This window comes from Heptranchias perlo, chromosome 28, assembly GCF_035084215.1.
Source record: "Heptranchias perlo isolate sHepPer1 chromosome 28, sHepPer1.hap1, whole genome shotgun sequence".
Lineage (NCBI taxonomy): Eukaryota > Metazoa > Chordata > Chondrichthyes > Hexanchiformes > Hexanchidae > Heptranchias > Heptranchias perlo.
This window is the reverse complement of record NC_090352.1, coordinates 14,792,083-14,805,241: the sequence shown is the minus strand read 5'-3', so window position 1 is coordinate 14,805,241 and position 13,159 is coordinate 14,792,083. Positions and strand designations below refer to the sequence as shown.

The 13,159-nt window shown below is 44.6% G+C and overlaps 1 protein-coding gene across 6 annotated transcripts in view; it reads left to right on the top strand.

Moving 5' to 3' along the window:
* Positions 1–12,245, top strand: part of mtmr4 (myotubularin related protein 4) — a 112,095-nt gene extending 99,850 nt beyond the window's left edge. For 4 of the 6 annotated variants that reach the window (XM_068008105.1, XM_068008101.1, XM_068008103.1 and 1 more), the window contains 4 exons: positions 1,094–2,501; positions 6,308–6,418; positions 7,430–7,518; positions 10,200–12,245. In XM_068008105.1, the coding sequence (XP_067864206.1) occupies positions 1,094–2,501; positions 6,308–6,418; positions 7,430–7,518; positions 10,200–10,377 (1,786 nt within the window). In that variant the 3' untranslated portion in view covers positions 10,378–12,245. Of the gene's footprint in view, positions 1–1,093; positions 2,502–4,385; positions 4,637–6,307; positions 6,419–7,429; positions 7,519–10,199 lie in introns of those variants that run through there. The other 2 variants (XM_068008104.1, XM_068008106.1) reach the window with 2 other exon arrangements.
* The last annotated feature ends 914 nt before the right edge of the window (positions 12,246–13,159 follow it).

Sequence of the window (13,159 nt, the reverse complement as noted above, 5' to 3'; positions counted from 1 at the left end):
CACGGTGCTGGTGAGTGGAGCGAAGTTGAACACATTCTACTCGAGCAACTGTTACAGTAATTAGACAGCTTTACACAGTCAACACCCCTAATTAAAATTTAAGCGCAGGTGAAGGGAAAAAATAACTCCTGAGATAATAAAATCGCTACTGAAAGTTAGCTTCTTTAATCCACAAATTTTAAAAATATGTAATTGAAAGTATACAAACTGTAGAACCTTGTTTTACAGCAATGGAAACACATGACTATAAAGTATTTCATTAAAAATATATTTTATTTCAAATGCTCCCTTGCCATATTCTCCATCCCATCTTTTGGAATTGGATTGAAACTTGCTATAGTTGATATGGAGTGGTAGACATCTATAGATTTAAGCTGTTGGAAGGCTCAAATGATCAAGATTGAGTTTCCCTCCCGATTGTTTTGAGGTTTGTTCATTCCTAGATTCGACTTCCACAATAGATACAAGACTCTGTCGGCGGTCTCATCCCCTGTTCTTTATTCACTTCTGCCCTATTTGGAGGTTTCATTGGTCCTGCTGGTCAAAGCTCTTCGCTTTATGGGTGCAGCTGTATCTAATGAGGCATATGTTGCCACATACAGACCTTATAAGATTTGTCTGCCTACTCCCTTCTGTGGGACATCCTGGAAGTTCCTCTCTGTGTAGAAGGGTTTCCATTATGACTTGCTATCCCAGTCCCAATGTCCCCTAACAATATGGGGCCTGAAATTGGCTTTTGTGATTCACTTTTGCTTCATTTTCTGTTGTGGTCACTTGGCTAGCTTCCTCCAAGCCTAACCTCCCATTCAGTCACTGCTTCCTAGCAGCAACCCAAGGCCCCAGCCTCCTGTTCTGTTCATTCAGGTAGGTCTGCCTCCAAATGTTGCACATCTCTTCTCTGTCCCAGCACCTCCTCTCCCTGACTATTCCATAGCCTTGAATGGAGAAGCATTGGGGAGAGGGAACTCGGCAGATCTGAGGCTGGAACAGGGACCAAAAATCACCCTGCTAGTTGGAGTTTTAATTTTGGATTCACTGTGTGAATTCTCTTATCCTGAAATAATCAGAGTTTTTTTTGTGTTTTTTTTTCTAGACTACCAAAAGCCCGTTCTGTGGACAATCTTCCCTTAGCCTGTGACAGTGGAGCTCCACTTACAAGAACATCCAGCGATCCGAACATAAACCAACATTGTCAGGAAGGACGTCTCACTCCGGAGCCCAGAAACATGCCTGTGCCAACTGTACCTGATGTACCTGATGTCCCTGAAATTGAGGCTGAAGCATCCCTCCCTGAACGAGAAATAAATGGCCTGATAGATCCAGTAGAAAAAGCAGAAGAGGCTAGAGAGGAAAATCCAGTCAATAGCCTATCTCTTACTGCAGAAGAGGAGGAATCACCTGATAACCGAAATTTAAATGAAAAGATAGAGCACTATGGAAACCTCGAACCATTGACCCATCCCAAAGACACTCAAGAGGAGAAGCCTTTAAATGATCTTAGCACTAATGCAATAGCAAGCAGCGAGCTAGAGGAAAAAGCACTTAGGATTACTGCAAAGGATGAATTTACTGGGGAAAAAGTGAAAGAATATAGGATTTATGAAAATCTCCCCGCTCAGTGTGAACAATTTGTACCAAACCCATCTGCAAAGACCATCTACTCGGGCACTGGCCAGTTACCAGAATATGATGGCAGCCCTTCTACTTTAGAACCCTACCTCCATTCCATGGCGGACACGCTTAACCTCAAGGAGAAAGTTTCTGTGATGAACAGCTCCACAGAGACGGTGACTGAGGAGAGGACAAGAGCAGATGGTTTTTCCCTCCCCAAGGACTTGAGCTTTGGGAAGAACGGTATCCTGCTTGTAAATGGACTTCAGAATGAAGCAGAGCAGTTTAGGGTTGGGCGGACAGCGATTGAGAGTGTGAGGACTATCAGAAAACACATCTGTCAGAGTCAGTTCAGTGACTTCTCATTGCTGAGCTCCAACTGGGACAGTGTACAGGGCTTGGTAAAATCAGCCTACAGTGGGGATACAGGCCACCGGAGAGCCAAGCTCAATGGTTGTCATTACAAAAGACTAAACAATAAGCACCTGAGAGTGGGTTCTGGGGTGAATGGACAGTATCTGCTTAAGGAGGAACAAATAGGAGCACTTAAAAATCTCCGACAATCCCACCAGATCCATTCCAGCCTTTACTCGTTAGGGTCAAATGTAAAGACTTGTGGTTTTTTCACTCATTCATCGCATTGGAGACAGCTTCAGCCGGTTCGGCAGACTGCCCCCACTACTTTGGAGACGTCCCCTAGCTATGTTGATGATGATGGATTGCCATTTCCCGTAGATGCAGTTCAGCAGAGGTTGCGGCAGATCGAGGCTACTTACAAGCAGGAGGTCGAGTTGCTTCGCCGACAGGTTCATGAACTTCAGATGAGACTAGATAGCCAGCAGTACTGTACGTCCCCTGCGGAGCTTGACATTGACTATGGGGACGACTTTGTAAGTGAACGGAATCTTCAACCTCTAAGAGCAGTTCTAGCCCAGTGAAACGAAAGAACTTGCATTTATATAGAGCCTTTTATACCCTCAAAGTGCTAAAGCACTTCACAGCCAGTGGAGTGTAGTCACTGTTGTAATGTAGGGAAATGCGGCAGCCAATTTGCACACAGCACGGTCCCACAAACAGCAATGAGATGAATTTCATGATGTTGGTTGAGGGATAAATGTTGGCAAGAACTCCCCTGATCTTCAAAAAGTGCCATGGGATCTTTTGCTTCCACCTGAAATGACACATGGGCCCGCGATTTCATATCTCATTCGAAATATGACATCTCTTACAATGCAGTAATCCCCCAGTACTGCAATGAAGTTTCAGCCTGGCTTACATGCTGGAGTCTCTGGAGTGGAACTTGAACCCACAACCTGCTGACTCAGGCAAGAGTGCTACCTCTGAGCCACGGCTGACGCCTGACACCTAAAGCCATTAAGAAATGAGCACTGTGCCTTTCATTTAAAGAGTACATCACATGACTCAGCAATTATGTCAATTTTTCCCCCTTTTTTCTCCCCATCTCAACTGAAGTTCTTGACTCCTGCTGGAATGCATTTCCACAGCAACAGCTTCACACCACTACCTTGCCCAAATGGCTCTTCTTCCACTGTAGCGCTGGTCAGTGATTCAGGCCATTTTACCTTAGAGGACATCTCAGCCATGTCTAACCTTGTTTAACCAAGGTTTTTATTTCTCTTTCTAAGAAACGGGAGGGAGGTGGTAAGGCCGAGAGTTTAGAAAGGGAATTTCAGAGCGTGGGGCCCAGTCGGCTCACAGCACAAGTGCCAATACAGGGGTGAAGGCACAACATGCCAGTTTCAGAGGCAGGGGTTGTAGTGTTGGAGGAGGTTACAGAGATAGGGAGAGGCAAGGCCATGAAGGGCTTTAAACGTGAGGATGAGAATTTTAAATTTGAGGTGCTGGGAGACAGAGCGCCAATGTGATTATAGGGGTGATGGGTGAGTGGGACTGGTGTGGTATGGGATACAGACAGCAGAGTTTTGGGTAAGCTGGGGTTCAGTGAGGGTGGAGGATGGGAGCCAGTATTGGAATAGTCAGGGCTGGAGGTGACGTGGATGAGAGTTTTAACACCAGATGGGCTGAGGAAGGGGCAGGAGTAAGTGATGTTACAGCGGTGTAAGTTGATGGCCTTTGTGGTGGAAAGGATATGGGGTTGGAAGCTCAGCTCATGGGTCGTATCGGACACCGCAGTTATGAACAGTCTGGTTCATCCTGAGATGGTGGCCGAAAGGAGAATGGAGTCGGTGGCGAGCAGACAGAGTTTGTAGTGGGGGCCAAAGATGATAGCTTTGGTCTTCCCACTGTTTTACTGGAGTAAATTGTACCTGATCCAAGACAGCATGTTGGGCAAGCAGTCTGATAGTACAGAAGCTGTGATGGGATCAGGACAAATGATGGAGACATAGAGCTGGGTGTTATCAACGTACATATGGAAGCTAATGCTCTGTCATTAGAAAATATCGCTAAGAGGCAGCATGTAGAAGAGATAAAGAAGGGGTCCAAGCATAGATCCTTGTGAGATTCCGGAGGTAATGGGGTGTGCAAGGAAGCCATTGCTGGAGATGATCTGGGTACAATCAGATAGGTAAGAGTGCAGGTTCACTGAATTGGTCGACAGAGGATCAGAGGAGACGCGTTGGAGGAGGATGATGTGGTTGACTGTTAAAAGCTCCAAAGAGGTCAAGTAAGGATAATGCACCATGGTCACAGAGGATGTCATTTGTGTCGCACCCTTCCATCATTGTCACTGGATACCAGTCAGGAGTGGGGGCCATGGCTGATTTTTTTTTTTCTCTCTTCCCTATCCCAAGGTTACTGAGGCCACTTGTACTAGCAGCCAGCTGCGATCAGCTAACTAAGCACAGACCAGGCATTGAACCTGTGACCTTCTGGTCTGTTTGGCTTGGTGCTACAGCAGGTGGCGCTTTTACCACTGAGCCATTGGGAAGCCTTCACTTCCGTTTTAACTCCTCCCCAAGAGATCCAATGTCCTGTGCCGCTGGGTTTTGCAGTCCGTTTAGAAGATGGAGCATCCCATGCTACAAGTTTGTAAATGCAAGTCCTTTCCTTCCTTTCCTTGTAAGACCATTGTTAGTAAAATCCTGTAACTGTGGATCAGATGCCATATTGTTGAAGTTGTCTGATCAGTGTCCTGTTTTACATTTGGTACAAGAGATAGAACTGTAATGCAGAATGTGACTCATCATACTCTGCACTTAGCTGCAATCTGCAATGTCTACTGTAAGATGACTTTATATTTTAAATAGGATTAGAATCGTAGAATCATAGAAGTTTACAACATGGAAACAGGCCCTTCGGCCCAACATGTCCATGTCGCCCAGTTTATACCACTAAGCTAGTCCCAATTGCCTGCACTTGGCCCATATCCCTCTATACCCATCTTACCCATGTAACTGTCCAAATGCTTTTTAAAAGACAAAATTGTACCCGCCTCTACTACTGCCTCTGGCAGCTCGTTCCAGACACTCACCACCCTTTGAGTGAAAAAATTGCCCCTCTGGACCCTTTTGTATCTCTCCCCTCTCACCTTCAATCTATGCCCCCTTGTTATAGACTCCCCTACCTTTGGGATTGCCAGGTTACAGTATAGATCACATCCCATTGTCTAAATCAAATGTTTATTTAAAATTAGGAGAAAGTGTCCGTATAGACTGAACTCCTACAGTGTATAAACTTTGTTGTAATTTCTGCCTCCTCTCCAGTGCGTGCCTGTGTGGTACTCCCTTCTGACAGTGCAGTGCCCCCTCCCTGTGGTGTGTCTGTATAGTGATCCCTCCTTATGATGTGTCTGTGCAGTGTCCCTCCTTGCCGAGATGTTTGTGTATTGCATCCTACCCTACAATATGGGGGATTTCCCCTCTGTGATCTTGTCTACAATCGGGCAGGATCAGAGTAGAGAATGAGGGAAAACTCAGCTGCTGAAGCTTGTCATCCCAACTTGGATTTCCTATCTCCCGGCTTTGCCAGGACCGCTATAAGTCACTCCTTTCCTGCCTGCTGCATGCAAATGATGCTCGAGTCCCCAGGCGATTTCCTTACGGGCCATTTAACTTACTGTCGCTTGCTGGGGCTGCCACGTTGAAGCTGGCAGTAAAGGCCCCAAATGCTCCCATTAGAGTGACATTGTCTTGTAGCCCCCTCCTTTCCCTAAAGTCTGGCCCCAAACACTTAGCTGCTGACGCCACCGGTTTCGGCCAAGGCCTTCATTGAGCCATGAACTCTGATCTTCAGGGTGCCTCTGCCTCCTCTGATATAATTCTCCAGCCTGGATTTTCTGCCCTCACACTGGCAGGCTTCTTCTTGGTGGCAGGAATCCCATCGAGAGCCCGACATGCATAATGAATGATCGCCGACCCAGGGAAATGGGTCAGGGTTGGGGCAGATCCAAAGGAGCAAGCAAAAGTCCTAACCCACCAGAAACCTGGCATGTGTCTATGGCCCTGTAACTGGAGTGTGCAGTGTCAACGGTCTGGGATTCGGTGCAATGTGTAATGTAAATGATGCAGATTTGGTTTGTGGTGTGAATAGCATCAGATTTGGTGCAGTGTATGATGTGAATAGTACAAGGTTTGGTACAGCATGTGGTGTGAATGGCGCAGAGTTTGGTACAGCATGGGTATTGATAGTGCTGAGTTGGACTGTAGTTCACTGCTGTTGCTGCTGATAAGTCTGTGCTGTTGTATGGTAAATGTTTCACCTATCTGATTTTCAGACCTGCCTGAGAGAGTCAGATGACAGTGATATTGAGGAATCTCTGTCCGTCCACAGTGATGACCAGCGATGGGAGGCAAGTTGGGAACCTGTGGATAGGAAAGAGACTGAGGTAGGAGCGCAGGTTGTTCGCCACTCTTTATATAATAGAAACAGTAAAATGGAAAACAGAGGACAAGAAAATTCCTGCTCAACCAGTTCTTTTGGGCCTTTGAAGGATTTATAATTTTTTTTTAATTATGTTCTGCAGGTGTGAACAGCTAAATGCCTGGGACCCCAAAAAGGAGTCCCTCTGTCACCACTGGTTATCTTGCTGTAGAGGGAGCATACTATCATTCTCTTTTCTCTCACTCATTTTTTCTTACTCATTTTCTCTTATTTTTTTCCCCCATCTCATTTTCTCCCTTCTCTCCTCCCCCTTCCCCCTTTCTCCCCCCCCTTCCCCGTCTCACTACTGGATAAAACAGCTTGATTTTTGAAGTTAAAATGTTCTTCAGTATGTAGTAAGATAATTAAGCAAAACTTTGCTGAGCAGAGCAGGAGTGAGTGCTGGCCTAACAGAGCAAGCTGAGCAGCAAGATCCTGTTTGTAGAATAGAGCCTGAGAGTGGGACCTCACGGAATCAGAGTAATCAACAGAAGATTATGAAAAAATTGATGTAAGCAAATTGTTTACAAAGGCTAAAGGTAAAATACAGGAGTACAAGTCTAAAAAGAAAGAAGTTAGGAATAAGAAGGGATGTAGGGTGAAAATCTTTCACAGTGCAATAGAGATGTCATAAGTTACCAAGAAATGCCACTGAAGCAAAAAGTATAAATGGGTTCAAGAAACGATTAGATTATATTTCTGCAGAGATAAGGGACTTGGGGATGTCGGGAGTAGGTAGGTAGATGTTTGATAAAATAGGCAATTTTATTTGAGCACTGGCCTTTCCCTGTTACTAAAAGATCTTGCGCTATGTTCATAAGTACAAATACATATTCTAATAAAATAAAGAATCTTTTTTAAAATGTGTAGTTTTGTGTATTTCAGAGGTGGCTGATATGGATGCAGATTATTGGGGTAGTTGACATTTGCATACGTCACGGATGAGATGATTTTCTAAATGGCTAATTTATTGCAGGTGACACGGTGGGTCCCCGACCACATGGCGTCACATTGCTTTAACTGTGACTCAGAATTCTGGTTAGCCAAAAGGAGACACCACTGCAGGTGAGCAATCTCTGAGCTTTGAACTGTACTATAAAACTCACCCAGAACCATTACTCATTACAAACCCTCACTCCAGCTTTGTTACTCATCACCAACACTGTGTGATGGGGGCCAATGAGGTGGCTTCCATCCTCCCAGTGTTTAACTGGAGGAAATTGCACTCATCAAGAACTGGATGTCAGGCAAACGGGCTGACCACACAGAGGCAGTGGAGGGGTTGATAGAGGTGGTGGTGAGCTAGAGCTGGGCGTTGCCAGCATAAATGTGGAAGCTGACACCATTTCTTGGGATGACATCACCAAGGGGCAGCGTGTAGATGAGGAAGAGGCTAGATTCTCCTGGGGACTCCAGAGGTAATGGGACGGGAAGAGAAGTCATTGCGGTAAATGCTTTGGCTACGATTGGATAGGTAAGATCAGACCGAAGCAAGGGAAGTCCCATTCAACTAGATGTTGGAGGAGGGTGGTGTGGTTGACCGTATCAAAGGTTGCGGAGAGATAGAGAAGGATGAGGAGTGATAGCACTACGGTCACAGTTACATAGGATGTCATTTGTGACTTTGATTAGGGCCATTTCACTGCAGTGGCAGGTATGCAAACCTAATTGGTGAGATTAAAACATGAAGTTGCGGGAAAAATGGGCACAAATTTAAGAGGTGATAAGAGAGAAACCAGAGAAAGATACGGCTTCCATGCTAGGAGAGGAAAACCTTGGAAGCGGTTTGGCTGAGTGGGCAAGGGGAATGGGGTGGATCAAGGAGAAGTAGCTGAACGAATGGTATCAATTTTACTGGCATAAAAGTCCCTTAAGTCCTTGCACTTGTTGGATGCGAGGGTAGAGGGGGCAGGGGAAAGGGGCTTAAGGAGTCGCCTGGTAGTGGAGAAAAGAAACTAGGGTTATCTTTGCACTGTTGGAATAGTGAACAGTTTGTCATAGGTGAGCAAAGCCCAATAGTGCCTGATGTAGTCCAAACAAATCTGGTGATGGATGGCTAAACCAGTTTTGTGCCAGCTATGTTCAAGTCTGCGCACCTTGGACTTGAGGGAGTGAAGATGAGGGCTGTTCCAAGGGGAGTGACCATGGTGGGAGAGTGTTTTCTTGGGACAAGGGTATCAAAGGTGAAGGTGAGTGTGTGATTAAGCAGTTCAACATGCAGCAGTATCGTGATGAACGGAAGTACAAAGGATAGACCTTTGGGAGCTTGAAAGTGCAGTTGTAAGTGACTTGGGGGAGAGCTTTTTCCTGGGTAGAACGCAGAAGAAAGTGAGCTTGGCATGTGTTGAGGGGGTGTGAGTAGTGAGGGATTAAGGAAGTGATTGGAGTGGGCTCATCTGTGATCGAGGCATTGAGAGTAGAGAGGCCACATGAGATGACGTGGTTGAGGAGATGGCCGTGAATATGGGTAGAAGAGTTTATATGGTGGGGAAGGTTATGGGAGGACATGAGGTCAATGTAATCAGAGGAGAGAGGGCAAGGTGAAATAAGCTAGAGATTGAAACCATCGAGGATGAAGTTGCTCAGTGCAGAGACTGAGGGAGGAAAGGAGTGAGGATATCTCGGTGAGAAATTCAGGATGGGGCTTGGGGGGAGCGATTGAATACGAGGATTTTAAAAGAGAGGTAAGAGGGGTGTGTAACAAGGTGAGATCATCGAAGAAGGAGCCAAAGGAGTAGGGGGGAAGAAACCAGGGTGTAATTTGGTGATGAGGGCCACAGCGCCGCTGCCACAGTTTGGGCAGGGCAGGGGTTGAAAAGTATATCCAGGCAGGGAGGCTTCAATAAGGGGCATGGGGTCGCCACCCTTGAGTCAAGTTTCCATCAAAGCTATGATGATAGTGCAGTCATCCACAGGAAGGTCATGGATGGCAAGGGCCTTGTTCACGAGTAGTGTGTAGAGTGAACGGGACAGAATGACGTTAGCGAGATTAGCCCCCCGAGGGCTAACTCTAACTCTCACTCAGGTACTCAACACTAACGTTCGCTCTAGTACCATTATTCATCAATAAACCTGACTTAATCTGCCAACATAAGTGATCACAGCCAATGAATTATTTTTTGAAGTGTAAACTGCTTTGGGATGTCCTGACGATGTGATGAAGCCATATATAAATCAACGTTCTTTCAATTAACAATCACTGAACTTCACTGCATTAAAGTTGATCACCACATTGGCCCTGCCATCCAGCTCAAATGGCACTGCTGATTATTGGAATTTTGTGTGTTTTGAGGGATGTGAATTTAACGTTGTATGTATTTTGTCTGTGTGAAGTTGTTTTATACTCTAGGTAATTTTCTTTCCACTATGATTTTGTAGGTGTTACAATTTTGTGTAAAACTAATTTATTGGGCTAGAGAAGGAAAAATATACCACGGGTTCTTGCTCCTGATTGCTGTCCAGTGACCCAACTGAAAAATTGTGTTCTTATTGTGATGGGTAAAAACAGTTGCATGCTCAGCCTCTACAGACAAATATCTTGCCAATATATTATACATGAAGAACAGTGACGGGTGAGGTACTGAAGGGCTTTTGCTTCCCGAGCAGTTGTCAGCACCTTCAGGAGATAAGGAGAGAAAACTGGCATAAGAAAGGCTGACTTGAGTATGCAGTATAGCACTGAGCAACAGTCCCTTCTCCTCACTGTGTGGCCAGAGTGGATTAACGTTATGTTTATTTATCCTTAGGAACTGTGGGAATGTGTTTTGTGCCAACTGCTGCCACCTGAAGCTACCCATTCCAGATCAGCAGCTATATGACCCTGTCCTGGTGTGTAACTCCTGCTATGATCAGGTTCAAGCGTGCCGTACCCGGGAGATTATGAATCAGCAGCTGAAGAAGCCCATTGCTACCGCATCCAGTTAAAGTGGCACTCTGCCTTCCCCAACTTGTGCCGTGAAGCTTCTGTTATCCTGGAAACTTGACACTTGAAGGTTAGCTGGGTCCCACAGAAAAAAAAATGCAAATCCCAGCTGGATAGGTGTTTGGAAGATTTGAAGTACTGATGTGAAAATGCTGCTACAACAAGCTCTTGACCTGTGCACTATGAACTTTGGGAGGGGGGAGGGGAGAGGGTAGGGAAACAACCAAAATGTTAATGAGGAAAGAAACAAATCCATCTCTCTAACTGATAAGCTACTTAGGATGGGAAAGAAATTCTAATTCCTGTGTAAAGAGCTTCTGAGATATAAAGTGGAGACTATGTGGTGTCCTGTTTCTCAATTGTTTATGCAGCCATTACAAGAGTGAGCAGCTTCTGTGCCTCAGTAGAGAATGTGATAGAGGTAGAATTGTGTAAAATCTAGTTGTATAACACAAGGTATAGGACCTCTGATTCCATCAGCCTTTCAACCTGTATTAGAGGTTGCAAAGAGAATATTTGAGGGACTGTGGCAGTTGCAGTTGCTTGTTTGTTATTGACACAGGCAACCTAAATTTTATTTCTTCAGGTTCTGGTAAGAGCCATGTGACATTGATCTCATTCTGATCGGAAATATGCTTCTGAATAAGGTATTTCTCCAATTCTGCTTTTCATTTGTTACTTTTCTTAAAAAACTTTGATGGAAGGCAGGGGATGTACAAGTGAAACCTTGTGGGACAGACCTCTATGATAATGATGGGAGGAGGGGCTCCGTAATATCACTCCAATTAACCTCCACGGCCTATTGTGTTGGAGGAACTAGATGTCCCTCTTCAGTTTATTCATTCATGCACTTTTCTTCTCTCTTTCCTCCTCTTTTTCTTATATAATTTTTTATAAACAGGAAAAAGCCATTAGGCCCAAAAAGCTTGTCCCTCTTTTCATAGACCAACTACACCTTTACCTGCCTTCTCACTGTATCCCTTCTCCAAAAATGCATATAATTGCCTCTTGTACCGTCTACTTCAATGCCTTTCCCTGATACTAATTACACATTTGATTACTCTCTGGGCAAAAAGGATTAGTCCAACCTAATTGTTAACACTTCTATCAGCGCCCTGGTTATATGTAAAGTATATACAGGCAGATCCAACTGTACATCTCAAGTAAATTGAAACATGGGATTATAGGTCATTTGCATTAAGGGGACGATAAATCTGTTTTCTTGCTCTACTGTGCCCCTCTTCCTTCTAACTGCCCTTTGTCTCTCCCTTATGGGTCTCCCTTCTCATTTTCCTTTGTCTTTGTCACTGCACTTGCTGGGTCCTGGATAGAGAGGTTTTTCTGTCAGTCTGATGTGTGTGTTTGTTGGCTGTGGTCTGTAGTGACTTTAAAACTACCTGTCTCCGCACTGCTGGAGAGGAATGTGCACCATGGACTACTTCAACAAGATCAGTGTTTGTAAGGAACTCTGCAAGTGTGGGCCGTCTGTAGGCGTGTGCAATTGCTTACTTCCTTATAATACTTCAAAATTGACAGATATGATAGTGATTTTAAAAGCACATCTTTGAAGCACTACCCAATGTTAGAAAATACAATTGAGGATTTGTGATTAACGCCGTACTCAGCTCACATCGAAATGGAAAAGTTGGGAACCTTCAACGGATTGACAAGGGAGTCCCCTGATCAACAGCACTGTTTTTTATTTTTATTTTACAAACCTTCCAACAGTATCTCTTTTCTGCTTGCCTAACAGACTGCATTTGTTTCTGTCCATGTCCCAAACTAAATGTAGTGAATTTCACAGGCCCCAGGTTGAAGCTGGCTGGGAAGGAATCTTGCTGCTGATAATAAAAGTCTGTGGCAGATTTAATTTTTTCCTTTTTCTATTCATTTATTGGGCTGTTTTAACGGTTGACACAATGTAGGTGGAAGTCTCAGAGGTGTCATAAGACTTGTTAACAGCGCGAGAACAAAACTGACTGGCAAGCAGTCTCTCGTGTTTTGTACATAACTGAGTGTACTTGTTATTGAGAACGCATTTAATAAGATGTTAGAATTTTCCAGTCTGGAGGTAGGTGTTGTAGTTTAGTCTGCACCTGTACACACAGGAGATTCAATGTTTGAGTCACACATTGAGACATTGATCAGCACAAAGGATTTCGATGTTAGTGTCAGAAAACTTCAAAACAGGGATTCAACAGGGTCAATACAGCGAAATTATTTCCTCTGGTGAGGGAATCCAGTACAAGGGGGCATAATCAAATTAGAGCTAGGCCATTTAGGAATTAAATCAGGAAGCACTTTTTCACCCAAAGAGACTTGGAAATCTGGAACTCTCTTCCTCCCCCCACCCCTTCCCCTAAAGGCTGTGGAAATTTTTAAGACTGAGATTGATAGATTTTTGTTAGGTAAGGATAGCAAGGGGTGTGGAGCAACGGAGAGTTAGTGGAAAGCAAAATACTGTGGCTGCTGGAAATCTGAAATACAAACAGAAAATGCTGGAAGTACTCAGCAGGTCAGGCAGCATCTGTGGAGAAAGGAACATGGTTAACGTTTCAGGTCGATGACCTTTCATCAGAACTGGAAGAAGTAAAGATGTAACAGTTTTTAAGCAAGTAAGCAGGAGAGTTGAAGTATAGATCAGCCATGATTTAATAGAATGGCAGAACAGGCTTGAACGGCTGAATGGCCTACTCCTGTTCCTATGTACCACAATAAAATCTAGATAGAGATCATGATTTTGTAATTTATTTTGCAAATGCTACAATTTAGCTCATTCAGCAC